Genomic DNA, 25,875 nt, shown 5'->3' with positions numbered 1-25,875 from the left:
TCACTGATTCTGGCCATTTTTCTTCAATGTCAGATTTACACCTTAAAAATTGATCACAATTATTACTTAATCCAGAAAAGGAACCGTACACAACAATATCTTGAAGGAAACAACCAAGAGTATATATTCAGAGTGATTCGATTTGGAAGGCCTCAATAAATTTTTGGAACAAGCGATTAAACCATTTTAATCTTTATATACATCTGAGCTTTGAACAATGACTCGAGTATTTCACCAAACTGTCTTTCGTTTCATCTTTACACAAACCATTTACTCTTTGCTTTCTGAACAAGTTGACTACAAGAAGCAACTATTTACCTTTGCTGGACACCAATCAGTGGACGCGTGTTCGATTCTCAGGGCATACGTGTTTGATATCTCCTGAATTTCAAAAAGTGAATTGAAGATGAATCTCATGGAAATTTCTCAAAAACTTCCGTGACATGCTTGAATGTGACTCATTATCATGACACTTTCTGCGTCCCTTCTCTGAAACTGTAAGCTGCCTGAGATCGCTGGGAGCTCGATTGTATGTGAAAGTTCATGAAATTTCAGACTTGGATAAAATATTGAAAGAGGAACAGCCGCTTGATACCATGTTGTGGTGTATGGTTCAATCTTATTGGATGACAGCATTAACAGAGAACAACATCAGCACCACTATGGTGCGCATCCACATGATCCTTGGTGAAGACTAGCAGACCTTAAGCGTAAGTTGGCTTGAAAAGTTTGTAGAGGCTTTTCAAATGGAGTATCAGAGATGAAAACTCCTTTTCTATTAAGATTTCTTCTCTTCAAATACCATGGAACCACTTACAATAAATATGTGTTTCCCACCATACGTAACACGAGGATTCAGTGTGTTTTCGCAGAAAACCTCCTCCGTCGCCCCGTCTCCCAACAAAACTCCAAATTCAGGCTACAAAAAACTTAACAGGTCTGATGATGGCGTTCTATAGGTATAACTTCAGCAAAAATCATGGATCAAAAGCTACGAGAGCATTTTGCAAACACTAAATCGCATAAGAAAGAAATTGATTAACTTAAAGTGTGTTTCTGTAATGGACATGCGCGTTTATGTAAACCGAGCAATGCCAGGGTTGTAGAGACTGTTATAATTTACCAGCTTAATCAACGTAGATAATCGCACAGAAAATAGAGCACGGAGAATACCCACTCAATTTAGTGCGGAGACCAAATGCACAGTATTCAACTTATGTAATAGTGGTGATAACTTAACTCTCGATGAGCTACACAAGTGTCAGTCAATACTGTTGCATCGACTAATGAAGAGGTATCCATAGGTTGATACGCAGGCATCCCTGCATCATCCTTGCTTTAACATCTCTCTACTCATGTTGTATCATCTCGTTATTCGTACTTATTGTCAAAATTTCCATTGAAGCGGCGCAAACCAATTCCACACAGTGGTATCACTCTACAATTTTGAATGCTCTTTCAGCACACCGGCATGACGAGCAGTGGCAGGGCGGTAATGTTGTGATTCACGGGGGTACTCTGCGGGCTTCCGAGAATTTCCTGGAGGATCGTTTCTTGATTGAGCTATGGACCTCGACTAATTCGCTACTCGCGGCCACCACGAAGAACGCTAACTTCTATGCCGCGTCGTACGAATACATTTCACCATAAATCCGACGTGCAGAGCTCCAAAAGTTGTGTAGCCTCCGTTCAGTTTCTTAGGGTTAGAATGCAGCGCCGTCTTATCAATACTCAATTCACCCGTCAGTTCTAGCAGGTTTCGGATACCGGTGAAGGAATGTGTCGTCCACAAGGTTCTTGCAATGTCGTCTGCTCCTCTGTAGATGATGCTTGTTACACTCACTCGGATATAATAATCTCTCGCGCCATGAATGCTCTGGAAGAAGATTTCAATTCACGCTTCGAATACTGCTCCATCACAATCACACGCACACCTTGCACCGCGAGTTATATCAACGCACGGACTCCGGAGGCACCATGGTTACACTGGTTAATACCAGGAGGTCTTCTTCAGCAACCGGTTAAGCTGCGTGGAGGTCTATTCCGCAACCACAGTTACGAGCTCTGATACTCTGTTTGTAGCTACTCGAACCAGGCATCATTCGAACCAGGGCGCGTGGGAGGTTCGATCTTGGAACCTCCACCTAATTTTAATGTTTTCGGCGTTGCAGCAGAGGAAACTTTGACTATGGTTAACCGTCTCCACAGAGAAGAAGTCTCTGGAATATCACCTCAACCAAAAAGATTACGAGGAAAGAAGAAAATGTGATTGGCACTAGATATGCAGATAATGACAAAAATCCGTAGAGAGAGAATGAGTAAAGAAATCAGTGCATATCCAGGGAATCAAAGACTCTTTCAAGGAAGAGAGGAGTTACAACAGAAGGCGGAGAATAATGTTAGATATTTGCAGTTTCTAAATAGTGGCAGCGTTTAATGGGTAGCGACTGTGGAGGGGCAGTGGACAGACTGACCACGCAGAGGTTCTTGAATCATTTCAGGTTCCATATGAGATAACCATTGTATCTGCCCATCGGACCCCTGAAAGAATGGTAGAATATGCTCAACAGACTGATGAAAGAGGTGTTAAGGTCACCCAAGCGTTACCCATTATCACCCAGAGAGCAGATTATTAAGACTCAGCAGATTCAGAATGGCAAAGAGATAATTTGATGAAACCGCTTGGTGCAGGTAAGTAGCAGACCTGATAGACAGAGGTGGCAGCGAATCAAAGACAACGGTTATGGCAGAGAGCACAGAGCGTAGGAAATAATATGGTGCAGAATGAGGAATAAAACGCTCAATAAGGTGGCAATTCTGATCAACTCTGATTAGTAGAAAGGCAGAACTGACATGTATGTAGAGACCACAAAACAAGTGGCTCAAATTGGAGCAGGACCAGTAATCGCCTGCTCTAATACCATGTTAAACACACATGGACAGCAAGAGAGAATATGAAAGATAAAACATGCAGTACAATTTTTATTAACAAGAGATATACATTTATAGTACATTATGTGACTCTTGGGTTTCACATCCCAAGGTCTCTTGGACTACTTAGTCTATTCAGCTTCCACACTAACCCATTTAGGATTAGGTGTCCAACAAAAGCAACCTATTATTGAGTATGGGTGTTTCGGCCAGGTCGTATTGATTTTTTTTGGATCCTGGCATACACTTCGGTGGTGACAAGCGATTTTTACTGAGAATTTCCAGATCCAGTATGGGTATTTCCAAATATCCTCACTTGCTACGTGTGGCCACATATATTCAAAAGTTGGAGAATCTGAATTTCATCTGGGCGACTCAAAGTTGAAGTTGTCGTTGTGGAGCTCAGATTTGTTTCTTTGGCAATACTGTCACTCATGCTAATGATGACAGACCGACCACAATCACTAGTAAGATCACCAAAAATCGGACAAAAATACATGGCGATCCCTGCATGTTGAGAAGATTAAATTTTGCGGTAAATTTTTGTATTACGTTGCGAGTATTTTTTGTGCACACCACCTATTGCATTGTTGGGATCTGCGTCAAAGACTTGTTGTGGAAGTTTCAATATCAAATGGTGTGAAACCTAAAAGAGTTGACCAAGAAAAGCCATCATTTTTTTATAACTACTGCTAGAAAAGGATAAGAGCACAATTGTTATTTCAGTTAAAGGAGCTACGTGAGTGGCACTTTCTTATATTGTTCAATTGGTTGATGCTTCAACAATATGATCGAGATTGTTAAATCTCTGTTCCGTGAAAATTTCTTTTCACTTCAAAGGCTAAGGAGATTTATATTGAGACTTTGAGGTAGTTTCATTGGAGCTCTTATATTACGTGGAGGTCTTGATGGTACTTTTATTCTTTGAATCTGTTGTCAAATAACCCTAACATTCGAGGTGTTGGACCATATTTTGACACTATTAAGAAATTGCAGTTATTTGCATTTTTTTCTTCGATCTTCACAAACTGTTTAGCCTTGGAGCTCTCCAAAATTGGATTTCCATTGTTGACTTCATTTCTCCAGTGGGACTCCAATTTAATTATGTGTGAGAAATTGTGCTTACGTGTTAAATGTTATCCAGGAGTTGTTATTTGTTCGATTTTAGGTGTGGAAACGTTACATGATAGAGTAGGATTGTGTGAAAACGCTGAGAAAATTAAGGTGAGGGAGCCTCTGTAAGCTTGTTGACTGTGCAAACAAATAAAATTTAAAAGGTTCCACACTTTTTTCCCACCTACTACTAGTTCATGATCGGACTGAATTGACAATTGTCTGCACCAAGAGGACCATGTGCCATGATACTTTTCATGATCATGCCCACAAATTTTTGAAGGACCTCAGGACCTCAGGCCTCCAGAACAATATCGACATTATCTATTATCCCTCAAGCCAATGCATGATGGTTGTTTTATATATTTTTACATGCATAAAACATAAAAGTTTGAACATGAACATGAATTCACCTTTTATAAAGTGATATCATAAAACTCATTACATTAAAAGAAGTTCCCCAGACAGAATACCAAAGGACACCGCTCACAAACATATCACAAATCAATACATCAGTGTTCTTGACGTGGTTAAAACCCTCAAAGAAGGAAACAATACACAGCCTGAGCCAACGCGGCCACTTCAGGAAATTTATTAATAAAAAAAAAAATTACATAAGCTTCTCTCATGAACGGTCACCCTACAAATGACCCTCCATGCTCTTTAAAAAGAGATAATGGACCAATCGTGTGGTAAGCCATAGATCAAGTGTCGGTAATACCAAGGAGAGAATGAACCTTCGTATCTCTACATGTCGTGACCGTCAGATTTTAAGTTACAAAAGTACATAGTAAAGAAACACATTTTACCTAACTCTACACTAGACCAAGTTATACTTAACTATTTCCTATGTGTCGGAATATCCTAACATCCCCCCTTACGAACAACCTGGGACAAGATTGAAGGATGTACAAACATGACACAATAGGAGAAGGAAGGAGGCATTAGAACCGATCCCCCCTTAGTGACAATTTCCTGAACTCCAACCATAAATCTAAGTTTAGTAAACCTTGCCTCTGTGAGAGCCTTTGTAAAGCTGTCTACAACTTGATCATTGGTTGAACAATATTGCACTTCAAGAACATGGTCATGAATGAGCTTTCTGATGAAGTGCATGTGTAGTTCAATGTGTTTTCTGCACTGATGTTGGATTGGACCTTTGCATAGTTGAATGGCACTTTGATTATCACACCGAAGTGTAGTCGGATTCTACTGTTGAAAGCCAAACTCTGACAGGATCTCACGAAGCCACAGGGCTTCCTTACTAGCTTCTATGGCACCACAATACTCTACTTTTGCTGAATAAAGAGAATGGCACTTTGTTTCTTGCAAGCCCATATAATAGGTCTAGAACCAAGAGTGAAGACATAACTTGCAGTAGACTTCCGATCATCAAGGTCACCAGCCCAATCGGAATCAGTGAAACCAACTAATTGAGGAGATGCTTTTGCACTGTAATGAATCCCAAACTGAACTATACCTCACTCATAACAAAGTATTATTTTAACTGCTTTCCAATGAATTTCATGTGGATTTTGCATAAACCGAGCAATAAGGTCAACAACAAAGGAAAGGTCAGGATGAGTATGGGTAAGATACAAAAGTTTTCCTACAAGCTAACACTATAAGGTAGCATCAACTTCAGGGGAAGTAAAAGTGACTGAAATTTTGGCTCCAGACTGAAAGGGAGAAGAGGCTAGCTTACAGTCTTCCATGTGTAAGTGGCGTAGAAGACCACAGGCATGCTTGGACTGAGAAAGGGAAATACCTTCCTTGGATTGTAAGACTTGAAGACCAAGAAAATGATGCAAGTGTCCTCCGTCTGTCATTTCAAGCTGTTTTTCAAGGTTGGACTTCAAATGGTTTATAAGGTTGGGATCACTACCAGTAAGGATAAGATCATCAACATAGAGAACAAGAATGATAAGAGACTTACCCACTTTCTTGGTGTAGACAGCATTGTCAGAATGACACCTAGAAAAGCCAGTATCTAAAAGAAAACTATCCATTTTGGCATACCAAGCCCGAGGGGCTTGCTTGAGACCATAAAGGGATTTCTTAAGCCAACATACAAGGCTAGAGTCTGGTTGTATAAAGCCAGGAGGTTGTTCCATATAGATTTCATCATGCAAGTACCCATCCAAAAAGACAAATTTAACATCCATCTAATGGACTTCCCATTTGAAAGAGGCAGCAAGGAAAAGAACAAGGCGAATAAAGTTCATTTTGGCAACAGGGGAGAAGGCTTCAGTATAGTTAATGCCTTTGACTTGTGAAAAACCCTTAGCAACAAGACGAGCTTTATATTTATCAACTTTTCCATCTTATCCATACTTGGTTCTGTAAACCCATTTGCATCTAACAAGTTTTCGTCACTTTGGAAGAGGAACAAGGTCCCATGTATCATTTTCCAATAATGAACGATATTCTTCATTCATAGCTGTGTCCCAATATGGATGGCCTGAAGCTTCTGCAAAGGTGTCAGGATCATAATTCGTTGGAGCTTGAGTCAGTAAAGAAGAGGCTCTATCGAACTACGAACGTGTACATTGTTGATCTGTAAGATCACCTGCAAGAAAACCTGCTACATCCCGAGTAGCACAAACCCATTTTGGTCGCTGAGGAATTGAAGGAGGATCCTGAGAAAGTGGGGGGAGGATTTTCATCCTCGATGTCATCATCTGAAGAAGAAATATTTTCAGAAGTAGAAGGGATAGAGAGAGGTGGCACATCTGCCGAACTAGGATCGTAGGCCGATATATTTTTAGAAAAATTTACATCTCTTCTAATGATGAAATTTTTGGACTTAAGTGGAATAAGTCTATATCCTTTAAGATCTTTAGAATATCCAACAAAAATACATTTTTCAATCTTAAGTTCTAAAGCTTTATGTTTCTCATCTGGAATATGAACCCATGCTTCGCTTCCAAAAACACGGAAGGACTTACATCTAGTTTAATTAAACTCCATGCTTCTTCTGGAGTGATATTCTTTAAAACCTTAGTAGGAGTGCGATTTACTATGTAATTTGCATAGTTAATTGTTGCTGCACAAAAATTAAGACTAAGTCCTTTATATTGAAGCATACAATTAGTTATTTCCTTTAAGGTGTGATTCTTCCTTTCAGCTACACCATTTTGTTGTGAAGTATATGGAACAATATGTCACATTTGAATTCCATGCTCAGTGCAAAAGTTGATGAATTTCTTGTTAACATATTCTCTGCCATTATCTGATCTTAGCTTAAGAATTTGATGTCCAGATTGTTTCGCAACAAAGGCCTTAAAGGCCAAGAACATGTTAGAGACTTCACTCTTGAGTTTTAAGAAGTATACCCAAGTGCGTCTGGAGAAATCATTAATGAAAGTTAAGAAATACTTGTAGCCAGAGAATGAAACAATTGGAAGTGGACCCATAAATCACTATGCACAAGTTGTAAAGGGGTTGAAGCGTGCCAAGAGGCACGTTTTTTAAAACTATCCCGTTGATTTTTTCTGAGTACACATCCGGAACAAAAACCATCTCTGCAAGATACCATAGGAAGACCTGTCACCATATTTTCTTTACATAGATTTTGAAGGGAGTGATAGTTTAAGTGACCAAATTGGTCATGCCAAAGTTTGCTCACTTCATCATTATGAGCAACAAATACCAAGGGAAGTGTTGATGACCCAAATTTTTTAAACTTATAAAACCTTGTAGAATCATCAGCAATGCCAGTAGCTAAAATCTGCCTAGGATCTCTTAGGTCCTTAATTATAACACCGTGAGGTGAAAATTGAATGATTTTACCATCACCTGAATGAGTTATCTAATATACAGATAGAAGGTTGCAAAATAAGGTTGGAATACATAATACATCATTTAACTGATCATTTTCTAGATGAATAGTTCTAGTCCCTACAACACTAAGAGATCTATCATCACCAACATACATATTTTTGGTGTTACAATCATTTGAAGAAGAAAACATGGCTTTGTTTTTTCCCATGTGATAAGAAGCTCCATAATCAATGAGCCACTCATGAGAATGAGAAGAAGAAGATACATTTCGTGCATAACCAGACCAATATGCTTGACAACCACATGTAGAAAATGTTATTCCTGAAGATGAAGTTGAAGTTGAAGAGTCCTCCAAATGGATGTTATGCTTCTTCATTGCTACTTCCAAGGATTTCATCTTCTTAAAGCATATGGATTCTAAGTGGCCATTTCGATTGCAAAAGTTGCAATGTCTATTAATCTTCTTCCCTTTGTTTTTATTTTCCTTATCATTTTGTTAAAATGATTTTTCATTTTGAAACTAAAATTGGTTAGGGCCCTTGTTTGGTTTAGGGCCATTCTTTTCAGGATACTGCTTCTTAGGATTCTTTGAATTTGGTTGTTGTTGGGTGGCTAAGGCTTTGTTAGAAGAGTTTTCAAGATTAAGAAGAACAAGATGTAAGACTTTTTCTTGTTCTCTTATTAAAGAATCACAAAAGGCATCAAAATAGGGGGACTTGTAGTCTTGTCTTTGAGAAATAAATGCTTCTCTAGTAGAATGAAAGGTGGAAACAAACACAAAGTAGGCTAGTCCCAACTTAGTAAGAATGGAATAGATAAGGCTACCATTTTCTTTCTTAACCTAAACACCTTCCAAGAGAAGTCTAAGGGTCTTGAACTTGGACAAAAAATCTTCAATGGAAGAAAAATTATTGGGGTCCAATGTAAGCAACTCATTTTCAAGTTGATGGACTCTAACTTCATTTTTAGTTCCAAAAACTTTAGTGAGTTGTTTCATTGCTTCATTAAGGGTATCAAGTTCTGCAATATGGAATCTAAGGTCTGCAGAAATAGACATCCCTATCAACCCATGTGCTTGATCTTGTCTATTTTCCCATTTGGTTGTCTTGTCTTCATCTTTAGGCTTAGTTTCTTATCCTTACGCTATTCTATAAAGACCTTTACTTCCAAGTAAATCCACATTGTAGAACCACCATTGGAAGTAGTTGGGGATGTCAAGAATAACTTGGCATGGACTTTCTATTTTAACAGAAACTGAAGTCGTAGATGCTAAAACTAAGTGTTCCAATTGAAAGGTCTCTAAAAATTAGGCTGATTCGAAAAAAAACAGCTTCGAAACGGCTTTTGGATGAAAAAGTTATGGCTTTTTGAAGAAAAGTTGTTGAAGATGCCGACGAAGTGCATGACTGTGCGGAAATGAATGATAATGTTATATTTTAACCCCCCACCCTCTTTCCACACTTTATCTAATTAGCTCACTTTAAAAAAAGGGTTTGATGTGGCTCACTTTTATAAATAAGTGAAAGTCACTTTTACAATGATACTTTATGAGTTTCCCACTAAATTGTAACTTAAATAAAAGATAAAGATACTTTAGAACTATAAGTGACTCACTTTTTATAATGGGTGAGAACACTTTTACATAAAGTAACTTTAAAACATAAGTTACATGTGTTTTTTGAATAAGTAAATCAACAAAAACAAAGACTTGAACCCAAGACCTTTATTGTCATAAAGTAACTTTGGACCAAGTGAGCTAGTTTAAAAGGTTAGTATTTTTTGGAAAAAAGGAAGGGTTTTTTTTTTAGCCATTGAAGCTTTGTGGTGTGTGCTTACATGGAAAAACTCTTTCTGCCTACAAAACACAAATCCACACAACCCAACACGGACATGCAAAAAAACCCAAACCTTATGGCTTGAAGTTAGTTTTTGCCAGAAACTAAACATTTTCCTCAATGTTTCTGATTTTCTGAGATCGCACTAAGGCACGGCTGGCGTAAAAGAGCATACGCATGAGAAAAATCCTTCATTTCAATTTTTGATTTCCTCAGATCGCCCAAAGTTGCAGGGTAAAGAGCATATGCAGAAATGAAAGTTGTAGATCTGATAAAAAAAACACACAGATAAATAAACCGAAATAAACAGAGAGATAAATAGCCAAAACTAAAAATAAAGAATGCATACCTCCAGATCTTAAAAATTATGTAGATAGAACTATCAGAAACCTTTTCATGTTAAACAAAAGTGGTTCATCACTAGAACATATGCTCCTAACACAATAGAGCAATCCTCTCAACCTGAAAGCGATCAGAAATGGTAGATCTAGGAAACGATAGTCAGATGCAGTTGTACCGCTTTCGATTTGGATCACCAACGGATGCGACCCTCAAATAGTTTTGATACCAAGTAGGAAGTTACAGGGTAAGTTCCTGAGACAGAATACCAAAGGACACCACTCACAAACAGTTCACAGATCAATACACCAATATTCTTGACGTGGTTAAAACTCTCAAAGAAGGAAGCAGTCCATGGCCTAAGCCAATGTGGCCACTTCAGGAAATTTATTAATAAAAGAAAGAAAATTTACATAAGCTTCTCTCATGAACAGTCACCCTAGAAATGACCCTCCATGCTCTTTAAATAGAGATAATGGACCAATCGGGTGTTAAACCACGGATCAAGTGTCGGTAATACCGAGGAGAGAATGAATCATCGGATCACTACACAATGTGACCGTCGGATTGTAAGTTACAAAAGTACATAGTAAAGAAACACATTTTACCTAACTCTACACTAGACCAAGTTATACTTAACTATTTCCTATGTGTTAGAATATCCTAACATGATAGTTGCTTTATATATTTTACATGCATAAAACATAAAAGTTTGAGAATTCATCTTTTATAAAGTGATATCATAAAATTCATCACATTGATAGAAGTTGAAAAGGGATGATAAAGTAAATATTTTATGGAGTATAAGAGTGGTTGTAAGAGTATGTTTTTTTTTCAAGGATGGGCAATAATGAGGCTATAATTTGTATTGGAGTGATAAGAGGATATTTTGGAAGAAAGAGATTTTTTAATAAAGTTTTTGTGAGTGGAGTAAGAAGTGACTTTCTGGGCGAGATTATGTTTTGGCATATTGTTATCGGGAAATCTAGTGTCCACTCGGAGCTGCTAGTCCCAGTAAGACTGGTAGCTAACTTAGAAACAAACAAACTAAAACTACTTTCGCTTTCCTTTATGAGAAGCAGATAAGAGGGGAACAAAGAACACCAACCTCAGTCTTGCACTTGGTTCCTCTCCCTTCTGACAGATCCTTGCCGCTTTTCCTTCATCCACACAGCTTCAAAGAGCACATGTGGAATCAAAGCAGCATAATACTATCGAAGAACAGAAATCTACAATCATAAACAATATAGGACCAGATATATATTGACCACACAAATGCATATATCATCAAACATACAAGAATGTGGAGGAAAACTTGAATAGCTTTATTAATATCAAGAATAGCAAAGAGCATTATAAACAATTGTTCTGACCTAGCATCATCCTCCCAGCATGAAAGCCCTTCTTCACCTCATGAAAAGCTTAGATCACCCAACACTATGATATTCCACCAAGAAACCAACAACACTTCCTTACAAGATACGAAATTCCAACCTCTCGATCTCTGGGATGAGGGACCCATATATAGATGATTGCAAGGGGGTGAGTCAGCTTCTGGGATTTTGATTAGTGTCCTCTCTCTAATAGTTCTTGATTCCACTTGGAGATTGATGATCTCTTACTCATCCCTGGGCGAATTCAGAGAGGCAAGTGTCACAGGAGAAGTTTCTGGAAGATTCCATGACGATCCACCTTGCAAACTCTCTGCCATTTGTCTACTCTCGCCCATCGCACCCTACAGAAGGGATTTCCAATATGCATCACACCCTATACACTGGGCAGGTGAGATGCATCGCACCCTCTGAAATGGGCAGTCTGTATGGTCCAGCTTTGACCAGTTCTGAGCAGTTTTCTGTGGAGAACTTCCGAGAGATGATGTAATCCGCTGACCTTGTTCCTTTAGAGTAAGAAGCAACACTTTTAGGGACTTAGGAGCCCTTGATTTATGGACATGTATGATTGGGGTTGTAGTGCCCAAAAATGTCTATAACACATACGGATATGACTTTATGAAATGCATACAAATGTAAGTGCACAAAAATTCTAAGCAGAGGAAAAGGAAATGCCTACCAAGGTAATTTTGGACTCACCATTGGGGTATCTTCACTTTTAAGCCATCAAGTCTATGGAAGACAAGTGTTTAAGAGAGGGAATTAGTGTAATTACTTGTTATTTGTAAAGTGAATTGAGTGAAGTTTGAATTTGTGTCAAGTATTTTGAGTTGAAATCAACTCAAAATAATTAATTTTGACTTGATTAAAATTCAATTAAATAAAAAAATTTGAATTTCCTCAAAAAATAAAACAATTTCGATGGAGGAGATTAAAAGATAATAAATCTTTTTCAACGATCGAGATTATTTTGACAAGAATCAAACCATCTAGTCGTTGGAGAATTAATCGATAAATAAGAAGTCATATGTCACACCAAAGGATCTAACCATTGAGTCATGTACTAGATTTTGAAGATTTCTTGTAATAATTTTTCTGGAATAATAGAACGCTAAGTCTTTGTGTTTTATTTGATGGCAATGTTCCTCTCTAGCGTTTTATGGTAATATTGTTCTTAATATTTTGTTGATCTTATTTTGATAAGTTATTGGTCAATATCTTTCATAAAATAATTTATTGCACAGGTATCTTGCTTAAGTTATTAGGTTCAAAATAACATTATAATTTAATTTGATTAACATGTATATATAATCTTTGAAAATTTTAATTGCTATTTTATATCTCTATTGATTTAACAACTTAAAATATATGTGTGCAGAAATCAATCGTATTCAAAAATTGTGCATGTAGAGAAGTCTTCGGTTGGACTAGCCGACTCTCGAGACATAAAATCTGGAGATCCTTCCTGACTAAAATCCTAATATTATCTAACAAAATTCTCCTTGCAAGGATTTTTTGGGCTAGTACCTAAATTAAAAATAATATTTGTCTTCAATAAATCGTGCTAAATAGTTGGATCGTATTAGCAAAAGCACAAATCTATAGATCTAGGAGTGGGGTTGGACTCATAATCCTCAAATATGATAGATCTGTAAATTTAATTGTATAAATCTTTAGAATTTTTAAATTTTATTTTCACATTTCTAACACTCATGATCTTGGTTTCAATTTAATTTTTATATATATGTGATCTGGGGTTTTACTTTTGCTTTGTGCAGAAACATATTTGAAGATTGTCAAAGAAATTTTGGGTTTTTTTTAGGCAGATCACGGCCCTAGGGGTCAAGATCTAGCCTCAAATTCGTGTGCGGAAATTAAATGACAAAATAAATCATTTGAAGATTAAGATATCAGGTTTTGATAGTGATTTCGGCGAGCAATTTAATGCAGAATTATATCGGTTCGGAAAATTTTTTTTGGGAAAAAAATTAAATACAATTTTAAATTTGTTTGGGGACAACCCTTAGCTTCCTCAAGCTTCTTACACTGCGGCCTCGATATTTACTTCGTTGAGATTCATCCTTTACCGCAATCCAATCGCTACCTTAAAACCCTTACAACCTCCCTTTGTTGCTTTACCCGCAACCCCTTCTCTCCTTCTCCTCTCTACAATTTTCCACTTAAACCTTACAGCCTCCCACTCCTTCTCTTCATCTCCCTCAACTTCGTAAACCCTATCTATTTTCCTCATGGCAGTTTAACCCTCCTAGTTGTTTCCCATCTGTAATCCCTTCTCTCATTTGCCTCTACCCACGATCACCTCTCTCTTCCTTCCGCAGCCCCAAACCTTCATATCCTCTCTGCATTACATCCCATATCCCTCTGTGCTAGCGCCTCTGCCTATCCTCCAAGCTTGAAACTCACTTTTCTCTTCAAAATCCTCAGTTCATCACTACTCGACCCTAGTTTCTCATTTTCTCATACCTCCCTCAACTTATGTACTTCATTTGCTTCGTCGACCTACGTCCATCGTTATCCCTCACATTACATATTCAATAAAAGTGTGACACAAACTTTAAACATAAGTTCTTTTTTTTGAGTTTTTGTGATAAGAGCTTTTGGGCCTTTAATCTTTAAAATTTCTGTGGGGAAAGTTTTAAAATTTTTATATAGTCAAGGCAATATATACATATTTTTTTCAAAGTTTGACTATAGTATAAAATATATTTTTCTGGATTTGAGACATTAGAAAAAATAATAGGTTCTAGAACTTTTTGAAGAAGTGTTTGTTCACTAAATCGACATTAATTGGCATCTAAATTTCACTGTTATCTAGAAATATTAAATCATTGAAATTTAAGTGCTTAGGCTTTCATTATCTGCATGCTTCAGCTAAGTTTTGTGATTATTGATCTTTGTTTTAATACTTGATATCTATTGAGATCACTCACTATCTATAGGGGAAATTAGCTCTAATTTTGGACCTATTTACTTGAGATATTGTATATTTCTTGAAAAATTAGTTTTGAGAACTGATATAACACATCATCTATCAGCCTCCCAAAGTGGTAGTGCTCGGATAGATGTTTCTAACGAGCTATTGTACGTGTCAAACGGAGATCATATGCTAAAGTTACGACCCCGGGAAATTGATGTACCAATTTACCCAAACGGGGCCCACAATTTGGCATTTCATCTTCTAAGGTTAGATTTCAGAATGTTAAGGGTTTTCCATTGTTTCTCAACAATAAATAGGCCTTCGAGCCTCATTGTAACACAGTTCGGAATAGTTCAGAGGCATGTAGCTGCCACATCTCTCCTCAGAGATAAGCTACCATCGCCCTAACTGGTTTATTTCAATTTCTATTTGTAAGAATATTTCAGTATTTTACAGTAATGAAATGAAATATTATTTCCGCTGCATATTTGTATTTATGGTTATCTCTGTATTTTATTGCGTTCTTGTTTAAATCCGGATCAGTGGTATTAGAGCGGTCTGCTTTTTCTCTGTTTTTCTTTGCATGTCCCCAACGAGGTCGGGATATAAGGAGTTAGGGCTTGAACTAGTCGAACCTTTGCAAGACCATCCTCGCAAATCCAGACGGCCTCCCATGGCGGATGAGAAGAAAGACGAGGGGGCAGGAGATCCTATCAAAATCCGGCTCGAAGAAGTGCTCGAGCGGCAAAGGAACGCGATGATGGATAACTTTGCGCAGATCCTTCAGTGGCTACTCAGAGGCGACGCATCGACTTCCAACAGCGACTCTGGAAATGCCACACCCTTCAAGGTACAAGTTAATTTTGAAATCCCCATCTTTGAGGTTCAAATAGACGCAGATACCGTAGATAAATGGTTAAATCTGCTAGATGGGTATTTCTCTGTTCATGAATTTTCAAATCGGGAAAAGATTGTTTTCGCCCTTCTCAAAGCAGCCCCCCACGTCAAGGACTGGTGGGAAACCTACTGCGAGCCGAATGATGAAAGTACAGGCTCACTATTTTCAGCCGCACCCACTTGGAATGACTTCTGGGATGCCATCAAGGAGCAGTACTACCCTGTCGGAAGCTATGAGGACAAATACATCAAATGGACCACATTGCGGCAGGGACAAGACCAAGATGTGCCGGAGTTCACAAACATTTTTCATACCCTTCGCGCACAGTTGGGTATCAAAGATTCTGAGCTGCATCTAGTACTCAAATACTGCGGCTGCCTACACAGATACATCCAGGAAGAGATGGGGTTCTTGAACATCTCCTCACTCGGCACAACATACCGATACGCTGTCAAAATCGAGCAAAAGTTCAAACAGAAGAAGCGAGACTTTGGATTTGCAAATCTGAAGCCCAAAGGACAAAGCCAAGGCGGGGTGACCCAAGACAACCCATCGAAGCCGTAAGAAAAGAACAACACCACGAAGCCGAAGAAGGACACAGGAAAGTGATGTGAGTTCCACAAGAGTCCCACTCATAACACAAGTGAGTGTCGGACCAAGCAGTCGCTGGTGGTTGAGTTGAAGGTTTCTGAATCAGATGCATGTTCCGACCCTGAGCCAGAACTCGACAAAGGGAATGGCAAAGGGAAGCAAATAATTGATGCGAATCCCAGCGCCACTGTTGCCACCGCCAAGATCCAAAAAGATGAGCCCGAAAATCCAGAGGAAGGGGAGCGTCTTTTCCACTCACAGATGTGGGTGAAGGGTTCGCCGCTACAATTCATTATCGACAGTGGCAGCCAAAAGAACCTCATTTCAGCAGAGGTCGTGAAGCGGTTGGGCCTACCGACTACACCGCATCCACAGCCGTACAGTATTGGGTGGCTTCACGAAGGACGAGATCTGAAAGTTCGCCAGCAGTGCCGCCTTCCCTACAGCATCAAACCCTTCACAGACGAGGTATTGTGTGATGTTACACCTTTTGATGTTTGTGATGTACTATTAGGCCAACCATACTTATGGAGGCAACATGTTGTGTATGAGTCAAGGCCTCGTGCTATCATTATTTCTTTGAATAATTCATTATACAGGATACCAGAGGTAGCCCCACCTACTGCCACATCCTTGATCACTACCAAGAGAGGCACCAAGCTCATATCACAGACTAGGAAATTCTTTTGTCTGGTCCACTCCCAAAGTAAGGGGAAGATCGTTGCTACATCCATGACCCCTGCAAAGGGTTCCTCCACACAGCAGCAGCAACAAAGGGATACGGTCATGACAAAACACATGAACGACTTCTCCTCACCCACAGGGGTACCACACAAGTTTCAGGTGGGCAACAAAGTCTGGTTGCATTGACAGAAAGAACGCCTTATCAGAACCCATCAGAAGCTCAAACCACTCCGACATGGTCCTTACAGTAGTACTAAGGCTATGGGGAACAATGCTTTGGAGCACGTCATTCCTCCATTCCTTCGCCTGCACCGAATATTCAATGTGGACCATCGTCGACCATGCTTCCCACCATTACTGGACACATCAGAGATTACAGGGCAAGTTCAGCAGATGGAGTAACTCACCGCAATGTGGACCATTGCTTCCTAAGGGGGGAGGAATGATCCAGGTGGATGTTGGTGGCACAATTTACTATTTTTAGCATTTTTTCGGGTCCTGAACTTCTGGAGTCGTTTTGAGGCCCTAAACGACGTTTTTTTGAGAAATTTGGGGCGACATCGATCCATGGTGGTAGTGCTCGGATAGATGTTTCTAACGAGCTATTGTACGCGTCAAACGGAGATCATATGCCAAAGTTACGACCCCGGGAAATTGATGTACCAATTTACCCAAACGGGGCCCACAATTTGGCGTTTCATCTTCTAGGGTTAGATTTCGGAATGTTAAGGGTTTTCCATTGTTTCTCAACAATAAATAGGCCTTCGAGCCTCATTGTAACACAGTTCGAAACAGTTCAGAGGCATGTAGCCGCCACATCTCTCCTCAGAGATAAGCTTCCATTGCCCTAACTGGTTTATTTCCATTTCTATTTGTAAGAATATTTCAGTATTTTACAGTAATGAAATGAAGTATTATTTCCGCTGCATATCTGTATTTATGGTTATCTCTGTATTTTATTGTGTTCCTGTTTAAATCCGGATCACTACCCCACTTATTCTATTGTTGGGAGACAACTTAAATGGATGTATTGGGGATCAGGTTGACAACCCCCGATCTAAGTCGTTGTCCCAATGCCTAGACATTCTGTGTGACAACACTACCCAATGTTCACATTTAATTGTAAAGGGTTTCATTTTTGATATTGTGAGACATAGATATTGATCTAAAAGAAAATCCTCCATCTTGAGCTTCCATAACTCAAAGTTAGTGTCTTTAAACCTTTGTAATTCTTGATGTACTTTCCACTTTGTACAATAAGCTTTATTCTACACAATCTCCCACTCTAGCCAATAATGGATATAAGGACCTTGTCCCTAACATGTAAGATCTAACGTGATACAGATTTGATACAAAACGAAAGGAATAAGTAATGGACAATACACTTTCTACTTAAAGAATGAGAGGGAAATGTGCAAACACTCTCAAGAGTCAATTGCAGAAAACAAGTAACACAAAACATGCAACCACTAGAGATAGTGATTTCCCAGACAAAACCCTTTCAGGTATTAAGTCATTCTCTAAAATCCTTTTAGGTATAAAATTATGCTCCAAAGTAAGTTCAATGTAGCATTCAGTAGCTAACAAAGGTTACAACACACTTTCAAAACTTCTAGGCTCCTAACAAAAGTCATCAACAACATTTAGGTTGAGAAATTTCAGCCACATAACTTCAATAGTGTCTCCCTCCCAATACCTCGAACCGACAGTCTCAATGTATAGACGTAACAAAATCATAAACTTTTTAATTTATTATTCCATGTGCTAGAAAGAATTAATAACTCTTCGCTTTTACTAATTTCAAGATTGAAACATTTTTTTCGTCCATTGACTTCAATTAAAAAATAAAAAATAAAAAAATAAAACAAAAACACACACACAAAATAAACACATTACTTCTTGCATAGTTATTAACTCTTAAAAAAACAACAAATTATTTGCAAAACATCCAATCATTTTTCAATCTTCCAATTACAAATTATGTGACACATTTCCTAAAATAATGATGTAGATAACCCATATAAACTACTAAAAATAAAATAAAATGAATGCTTGTAGAAAATCTAAAACAAACATTGAAGGATCCAAAATATTCATCTTCCAACAGAAACCCAAGTCAAGCTAACGAAATGGAATAAGACTACCCTTTGAAATATATTACAATAAAAGGGATTTGGAACAAAAATGGCATAAATGAATAAAATGATTATGGATAATGGTATATCAGGATGCTCACCAACACTCTGAAATTATGGATCAACCATATACAACGTAAGAAGAGATTTTATAAACATAAAATTTTAGAATAGAATGGCGGTAGAAAGTAGGAAAAATAAAATTCCCACTACTCAACTAGTTCGTAGGAAATATTGCAGAATTTGAAGTATTAAGTGCTTGATAGGAGAACAAAGAAGGAAAAAAAGAGCTAAAAAAAAAACCGACGACTTTGTATAAAGTGTGTTTAAAAACTGATGACTTTCTATAAAGTTTGTTTTACTATACATAATGTTGATAGAAGTGAGACAGAAATTTATGCACATATTCTCAAACTCGTTCCCCAAGTTCAAAACCAAAAAATAATGAATAAGAAGTTCCATTACGTAAAGTAAAATAAGGATGAGGGTTCTCGGTCAAATTGTATCAAGAATGTAGTTGATTTGTATCAAGAATTGATCTATAAATTCCTAATAAAATTATATTTAAAATCTAAAATTCTACATTATTATAATTTTCTTTTCTTTTTAGATCTATAGATTATTGTTAATAGTGTATGCATGTGAATTAAAATTATTTTCAAACTAGAGAAAGGAAAAATGAAAGCTCACAAACACATTTGGCACACAATATGACCTAGGAAAATCTTTCGGGAGAAAAACCTAGCTAGAAGGTGAAGTCGCCTCACTCTCTTTCTCTAATTCGAAATATGGTTGCAAGTACAAAGAAGTATGGCTTGTGGCTTGTGGGCGATTACAATGCACAAATCCTCTTTGTGTGTTCGACCTCCTATCCCTCTTGGCTATATCTTCTCAACTATGGAAAAAATGTACTCAAAAAAATGTAACCCTTTTCTTCCTCTTGGCCTAGTTATAACCAGTGTTGATAATATCGGTATCGGGAAAATATCGGCGAGGGTCTGGAAAATATCTTATCGGAAATATCGGCGAAACTATCGGCAAAATATCGGCAAATATCGGCAAGCATAAAAAATGCATAATATATTCATTTTTTTTCAGATTTCTAAACATATAAAGCAATAACAACATGAACTAAACACATTGGCACATAAATATGAAGAAAACACTGATATATATGATATCAAATAGAAATGATACATCAAACTTCAAAGGCGATACCAAATCCTGTTGATCCCTGATAGTGATAAATTGATAATTGTCCAATCAAGGACTCAAACAAAAATTAAAATAACATCACACATCCTGCTGATCCCTGATAGTGATAATTGTCCAATCAAGGACTCAAACAAAACAACATCACATATATAAAACTTTAAAAGTATTTCATCATCATGAGTTATAAACTTATATGTAGCAAAAGTTGCAAAACAAATAAAACTAGCAGCTATCTATCTGAGACCATTGGCCTCTCCCTAGCAGCTTTCTTTCTGTCTTGTTCAGCAATTGCTTCACGAGCTTTTTGTATAACCTCTGCACTAGAAACCATACAAGGCATGACATCTGCATCATATGCAGAGAGTTTAGCCAGATGGTATTTCAATCGTGTAATCCCTCCTGACATCTTGGTCCCACACAAGTTGCATGATATAAGTGCCTGATTTGCCCCACCAACAACCTCCCCATACTCCCAAAATGGGTCCAAAGCTTTTGGCATATTTGACATTTGTACTTGTAGTGAACTAATTCAAACCTAGGGCACAAAAAAAACAAAAAATTGGCATTAAATGAGTATAACTATACAGTGCGCAGCAAACACTCAAGAAACTATTTTAATTTTTAAAGCAACATCTTCATGTTCAGAATTTAAACAACAAAAGCAAGCATAAAAAATGCATACTATATTCATTTTTTTCAGATTTTTAAACATATAAAGCAATAACAACATGAAATAAACACATTGGCACATAAATATGAAGAAAACACTGATATATATGATGTCAAATAGAAATGATATATCAAAGGCGATACCAAATCGTGCTAATCCCTGATAATTGTCCATTCAAGGACTCAAATGTGGAGAACCAATACAAAATAACATCACATATAATAATAAAAGTATCTCATCATCATGAGTTACATGTAGCATAACAAATAAAACTAGCAGCTATCTATCTACTGCCCTCTCCCCCTTTTACGGGAAAACATGATGGGCTGTTTGTCAGGCCTGCCCCTAGTAGTAGAAGGCCCTGACACTGCCTCTGCACCTAATGTCAAATAATGAGTGATAGGCATGGAGCTATGCTCTCCTATATCTATAGCAAATGGTGTTGATGCTAATGCTCCCGCAGTGTCCTCCTCCAGCTCCTCCTGCTCCTCCTCTAAGTGCTGCTGCTCCTCTGACTCCGAGTCCTCCTCTTGCTGCCCCTGCTCTAATGGATCATCTGCCACTGGCTCCTCCAACCATGAAGGTGACTCCTCCAATATGGGCTCCTGAGACTCCACCCTCCACGGAGACAATACATCAATATTGTCTAAGGAAATGGCATCTGGATCCACTGGTGATTATATTTGCCTCACTCGAAGTCGGATGTTGTAATGCACATACACCAAATCGTTGAGGGGTGCGAACTCCAACCTGTAAGAGTGTCAAAAAAAGTAATGAGTCTTGACTCTTGACTCTTGAGTCTTGACACTTGAAGGTCATAAATTAAAAATTAAAAATTACAATAAGTGTAATTGCTCAACTGAAGGCTTGAGTTCAAAGTTATACCTGTTGCGCTTTTTGGCGTGTATTTTCTCAAATACACTCCAATTGCGCTCACACCCTGAAGAGCTACATGTTTGACTCAAGATTCGCATAGCCAAATTTTGCAAATTTGGTACCCTTGCACCATAGCTTCGCCACCAAAGATCTACAACAAAATAATGAAATAAAAAATTCAAAAACTTAAAAGTTAAAACATAATTAAATTCAAATTTATAATTTCTAATGAGTGATGACTTGTCACTTACGTGGCATGAAGAGGGCCCTTTCCTTAATGGCCTCATCAAAGCCAAATAGGCCAACACAATCCTGATAATTATGTATCTCGCGGCTGATTTTGAGACGAACCTCAGAATCAGGTACCATCCTCTCAATACAGGAATGGAGCCCTTCAATCACCTCGCCATCAAAACGAAAATTGCATTTGTATGCAAATGCAGGGTTGAGGAAGAGTGCTGCTGCATGAATGGGTCGATGAAGCATCCCTGTCCACTGACTATCGATCACATCCCATAACATCATCTGCCTATTAAGGCCAGCAGAACCCTTGTCTGCATAATAGGAACGAATGGCCTCCTTGGCCCTATCCATGGCCTCATACAAATAAGGCATTGCAGGCTTCTCTCCATCCACCAATCTAAGAACCTTTACTATAGGTTCGCTAACTGCACATGCTTCTTCTACTCCACGCCAAAATGTCTCAAAGTACACCATTTTTTCAATGGCTTTCCCATCAGGTCTCCTGCTGTATCTACAACCACGCCAATCATTAGACACAAACATTTGCTTCAACTCGTACTGACATCGAAGCAAAGACTGAAGAGTAATAAAGGTTGTGGCAAAACGTGTGATGGCAGGACGCCGCAACTCCTTGTTTCCTGTGAACCTCCTCATAAGGCTAAGAACAATAGCATGGTTATAAATAAACTTGGGGATGCTCCTAGCCATATGAACTGCCTCCTTGATGAAGGAGAGTTTCCCCATATCCTCAAGCAACAAATCAAGACAATGCGCTGCACATGGAGTCCAGAACAATGTGGGATGCCTCTCCATAAGCATTCTGCCGGCAGACACATAATTAGCTGCATTGTCTGTTACGACTTGCACCACATTCTGCACACCAATCTCCTGAATGAACCCATCTAACAACTCACATATCGTTGCTGCATCTTTGATATGTTCTGATGCATCCAACGATTTAATAAACATGGTACCTTTAGGACAATGTACCAAGAAATTTAGAAGGGTCCTACCCTTCCTATCTGTCCAACCATCAGACATCACTGTGCATCCAGTGACTTCCCATGTCTGTTTCAACTCCGCCAATCTAGAGTTGATGTCCTCTTTTTCTGCTTGAAGAATTGGCCCCCGCAACTCCTCATATGTGGCACTTTTGTACCCTGGGCCCACAACAGCAATAGCATCACACATTGGTTGCCAAAATGGATTGGTTTTTGTGATGCTAAGAGGTAAGTCGCTCCAATAAATACACCTCCCCATGACTCTATCTGCTTCTTCCTTCTCCTTTTTTTTGACAAGCGATTTTATGCCAGGTTGTGCTCCAGCTCCTGTTCGTGGAACAAAAAATGATGACCTCGCATTCACACTAGCATGTGATGGTGTGCCAGTTGTGGAGCCCCTCCCACTAGCGCCAGTAGGGCCACTACCCTGAACATCAAAATCATGAGAAGATATCCCAAAGGATCTACCTGCACGTTCAGCTTTGTTTCTTTCCGCCTCTTCCTTCTTTCTGTCCTTTTCTTCAATTGCCTCAAGAGCTTTTCGTATAAGCTCCGGACTAGAAACTCTACAAATGCCAACATCATGTCCAGGGAGTCTAGCAAGATGGTATTTCAGTCGTGTAACCCCACCTGTCATCTTGTCCCCACACAATTTGCATGAAAGATATGCACGATTTGTCCCACCATCAGGGATCCCATACTCCCAAAATGGGTCCAAGTTTTTTGGCATATTTGTATTTTTGTATTGCTGTTAGCCGCTAACTCAAAAGGAAACCTACAGCACCAAAACAAATTTGGAATTAGTAACTTAATAACTTCTTAAGTAATATATAACCCTTGTTTTTTTAATATATAAATTTATAAAATTCTGAAGAAAAGCTCTGACAGCAATCAAAAAGCTCTAGGTTCAAATCCCTCCTCCATAAATCCAGGGTTAAGACAATCTGTGCCAGCACATACAAACACAAACACACACGTATGGGCTCTACCCAAAGCTCACTGGATAACATTGGCTTCCTCTAGTACTTATAAAGTTATAAGTTATGACCCCAGGAGGTCATGCTGTCACTGGAGGTCTGGTTAGCTGGCTGCTGTATTGTAATTTGTCAACCAGTCAAATTGATGTACTCCTTTTACCTCTATAACGGAAGGTGGAAGATGATGCAAACTTCAAAGCAAACCATGAATGCATTGCTGCAAATACATTATCAGTTGCCAGAAGTTAATACAGTCAGGATCATTTGAATTTTGAAAAACAATAGAAATTTGATCTCTCTGTACTCATGAACAATAAACGAAGAGCTGCATATAAATTTACTGATAGGCTGCTACAGTGACCACCACTAGGCTACAGTCTCTATGTGAAACTCTGTTGCTTGGAGGAATCTGATTTGAATTACATCTTGAATTTGCACTATAATTGGTTCAAGGAAGGATTCGGGCTTGATGATGACATAGATAGGCTTCCACTCTTTAAGTCATGACGGTGCTCTGTGGCTGCTTGAGAATAGACTGACTCACTGAGTGACTTGGGCTGCGTCAATTTCAGAGATTTGTGCCTTTTCGATACTTCATTACAGTGATATTATTTACAGAATGCATGCAGCCTTGCAGGTATATTCCGAAGTGTTTTGGAGTGGTCTTCAATACAGCTGTAACAATTTGGGAATGTCTTTTAATGTAATCATCGCTAACAATAAATATGAGGGAGAAAAGTTCATGTCTCAAAGACCCTTTATGGACCTCATAGCAAATAGAAAGTAGTTTCACTGCATTTTCCTAAAGCTAAACTGCATTTTGCTCATGTCTAGAGGCCAATAATGCAATGTCACTCAGCTTTTTCAAAAGACTGTGCATAAACTGTGATAATTTTTGCCTTAAAAATGATGCATATTACGGTAAAAAACTGGTGTCACTTCACTCTGCATTATACTGTGGCATTTCTTATAATTTGTTTATCAACACAAGCAATGAACTTCATATATCAAAAGCTATTCATGCTATATATCTATAAGCTGTTCACATTCATTTATACACAAACATATGAATATGGAACCATGCTATACACAGTCCATATAACGCACAACACTACCACGCAATCCATACAAATTTACAATGCATTATGTATATATGTTGGGCATTGTGTATATAGTTATACGCTGGGCATTCATATAATAATAATATACCACGCAGTCATACACAATGATGAGATCATACGTGGTATGGAACACAGTGTTGAAATTATGGTCAAATATTAAACCCTCCGCAGCCAAAGTATTAAGTTTTAACGGTTGGGCAATGGGGAATACGTATTACGCTGCACGCATACCTGGAATTTGGAAAGTTGTAAAGTTTAAACACATAAACTGGAACCCTCCGCAGCCAAAACCCTCCGCAGCGTCTCCAGGCTCCAGCTCTAACGAAAACTCGAAACAGAAATGGTTCATTTACGAGGCCAAACCCCAATTTATAAATGCTGCCGGCGATTTTTAGGGTCGTCGCGCGATATTTGTAAAAAAATCGCCGAGATTTCGGATATATCGCGAGAAATTCAAAACTAGAAAAATCGCGAGAAATTACAGCCGAAATTTCGTTTTGGTAAAAATCTCGCGATATTTACGATTTTCGCCGAAATATCGGCGATATTTTCAACACTGGTTATAACACAACCCTATAGCCTACTAGTGGTTAGGTTTGACTAGCTCAACTCTTAACGAGAGTTACAATATAGACTCTTCTAGAGTCTTCTATGTCATAATCACGTGGCTAGCCTACTTTTCATGCATAATGAGGGCTAACGTGGAATCCTCTCAAATTATGGTGGTCAATTTGGAACCAAGGACTATAAAAAGAGAAAGGACTTCAGACTTCTACACACAATATATATATAGTGACATACCTATACTTTTTTACATATCTGAACAAAGTGCAGTAATCCATATAGCTGATATATGTCTCAAAAACAAATATATGTCTAGGATAAGGATTGTGGGTATGACTACATATTAATGTAATTGACCTATAGTAGGTACTAGGGATCATTCAAAGTCTTATTGACCCAACAAATTACAATTTTATGGAGCACTAAAGAGGGTAAAGGATACAATGCCTAACAAAACATGACCAACACATACAATATTTACATGATTCACATATTAAAACCCAACACCAACCAGATGGAGTAGGAGGAGGAGGATGTGTGACCCAATATTCTCGAGACAAAACCTTAATA

The 25,875-nt window shown here is 38.3% G+C and overlaps 2 protein-coding genes across 7 annotated transcripts in view; both read right to left on the bottom strand.

Moving 5' to 3' along the window:
- Positions 1-25,875, bottom strand: part of LOC149212101 (MADS-box protein SOC1-like) — a 287,556-nt gene that overhangs the window by 40,187 nt on the left and 221,494 nt on the right. The window contains exon 6 of one of the 6 annotated variants that reach the window (XM_089391717.1): positions 19,877-20,388. The exons of the other annotated variants lie outside the window; for them this stretch is intronic. Within the exon in view, the coding sequence (XP_089247843.1) occupies positions 20,383-20,388 (6 nt within the window). The 3' untranslated portion in view covers positions 19,877-20,382. Of the gene's footprint in view, positions 1-19,876; positions 20,389-25,875 lie in introns of those variants that run through there. 6 annotated transcript variants of the gene reach the window in all.
- On the bottom strand, positions 21,266-22,081 carry LOC149212102 (uncharacterized). Its single transcript, XM_089390564.1, has 2 exons — positions 21,651-22,081; positions 21,266-21,550 (listed from the first exon to the last, which is right to left on the bottom strand). The coding sequence occupies exons 1-2, from the start codon at positions 22,012-22,014 to the stop codon at positions 21,360-21,362; spliced, it is 555 nt and encodes a 184-aa protein (XP_089246690.1). The 5' UTR covers positions 22,015-22,081; the 3' UTR covers positions 21,266-21,359.

The sequence above is a fragment of the Pinus tabuliformis genome, chromosome 1_1 (assembly GCF_031772625.1).
Source record: "Pinus tabuliformis cultivar Carrire ecotype Pingquan chromosome 1_1, CPIR1, whole genome shotgun sequence".
Lineage (NCBI taxonomy): Eukaryota > Viridiplantae > Streptophyta > Pinopsida > Pinales > Pinaceae > Pinus > Pinus tabuliformis.
Note: the sequence above shows the minus strand (reverse complement) of the source record. Positions and strands in the feature narration are given on the sequence as shown.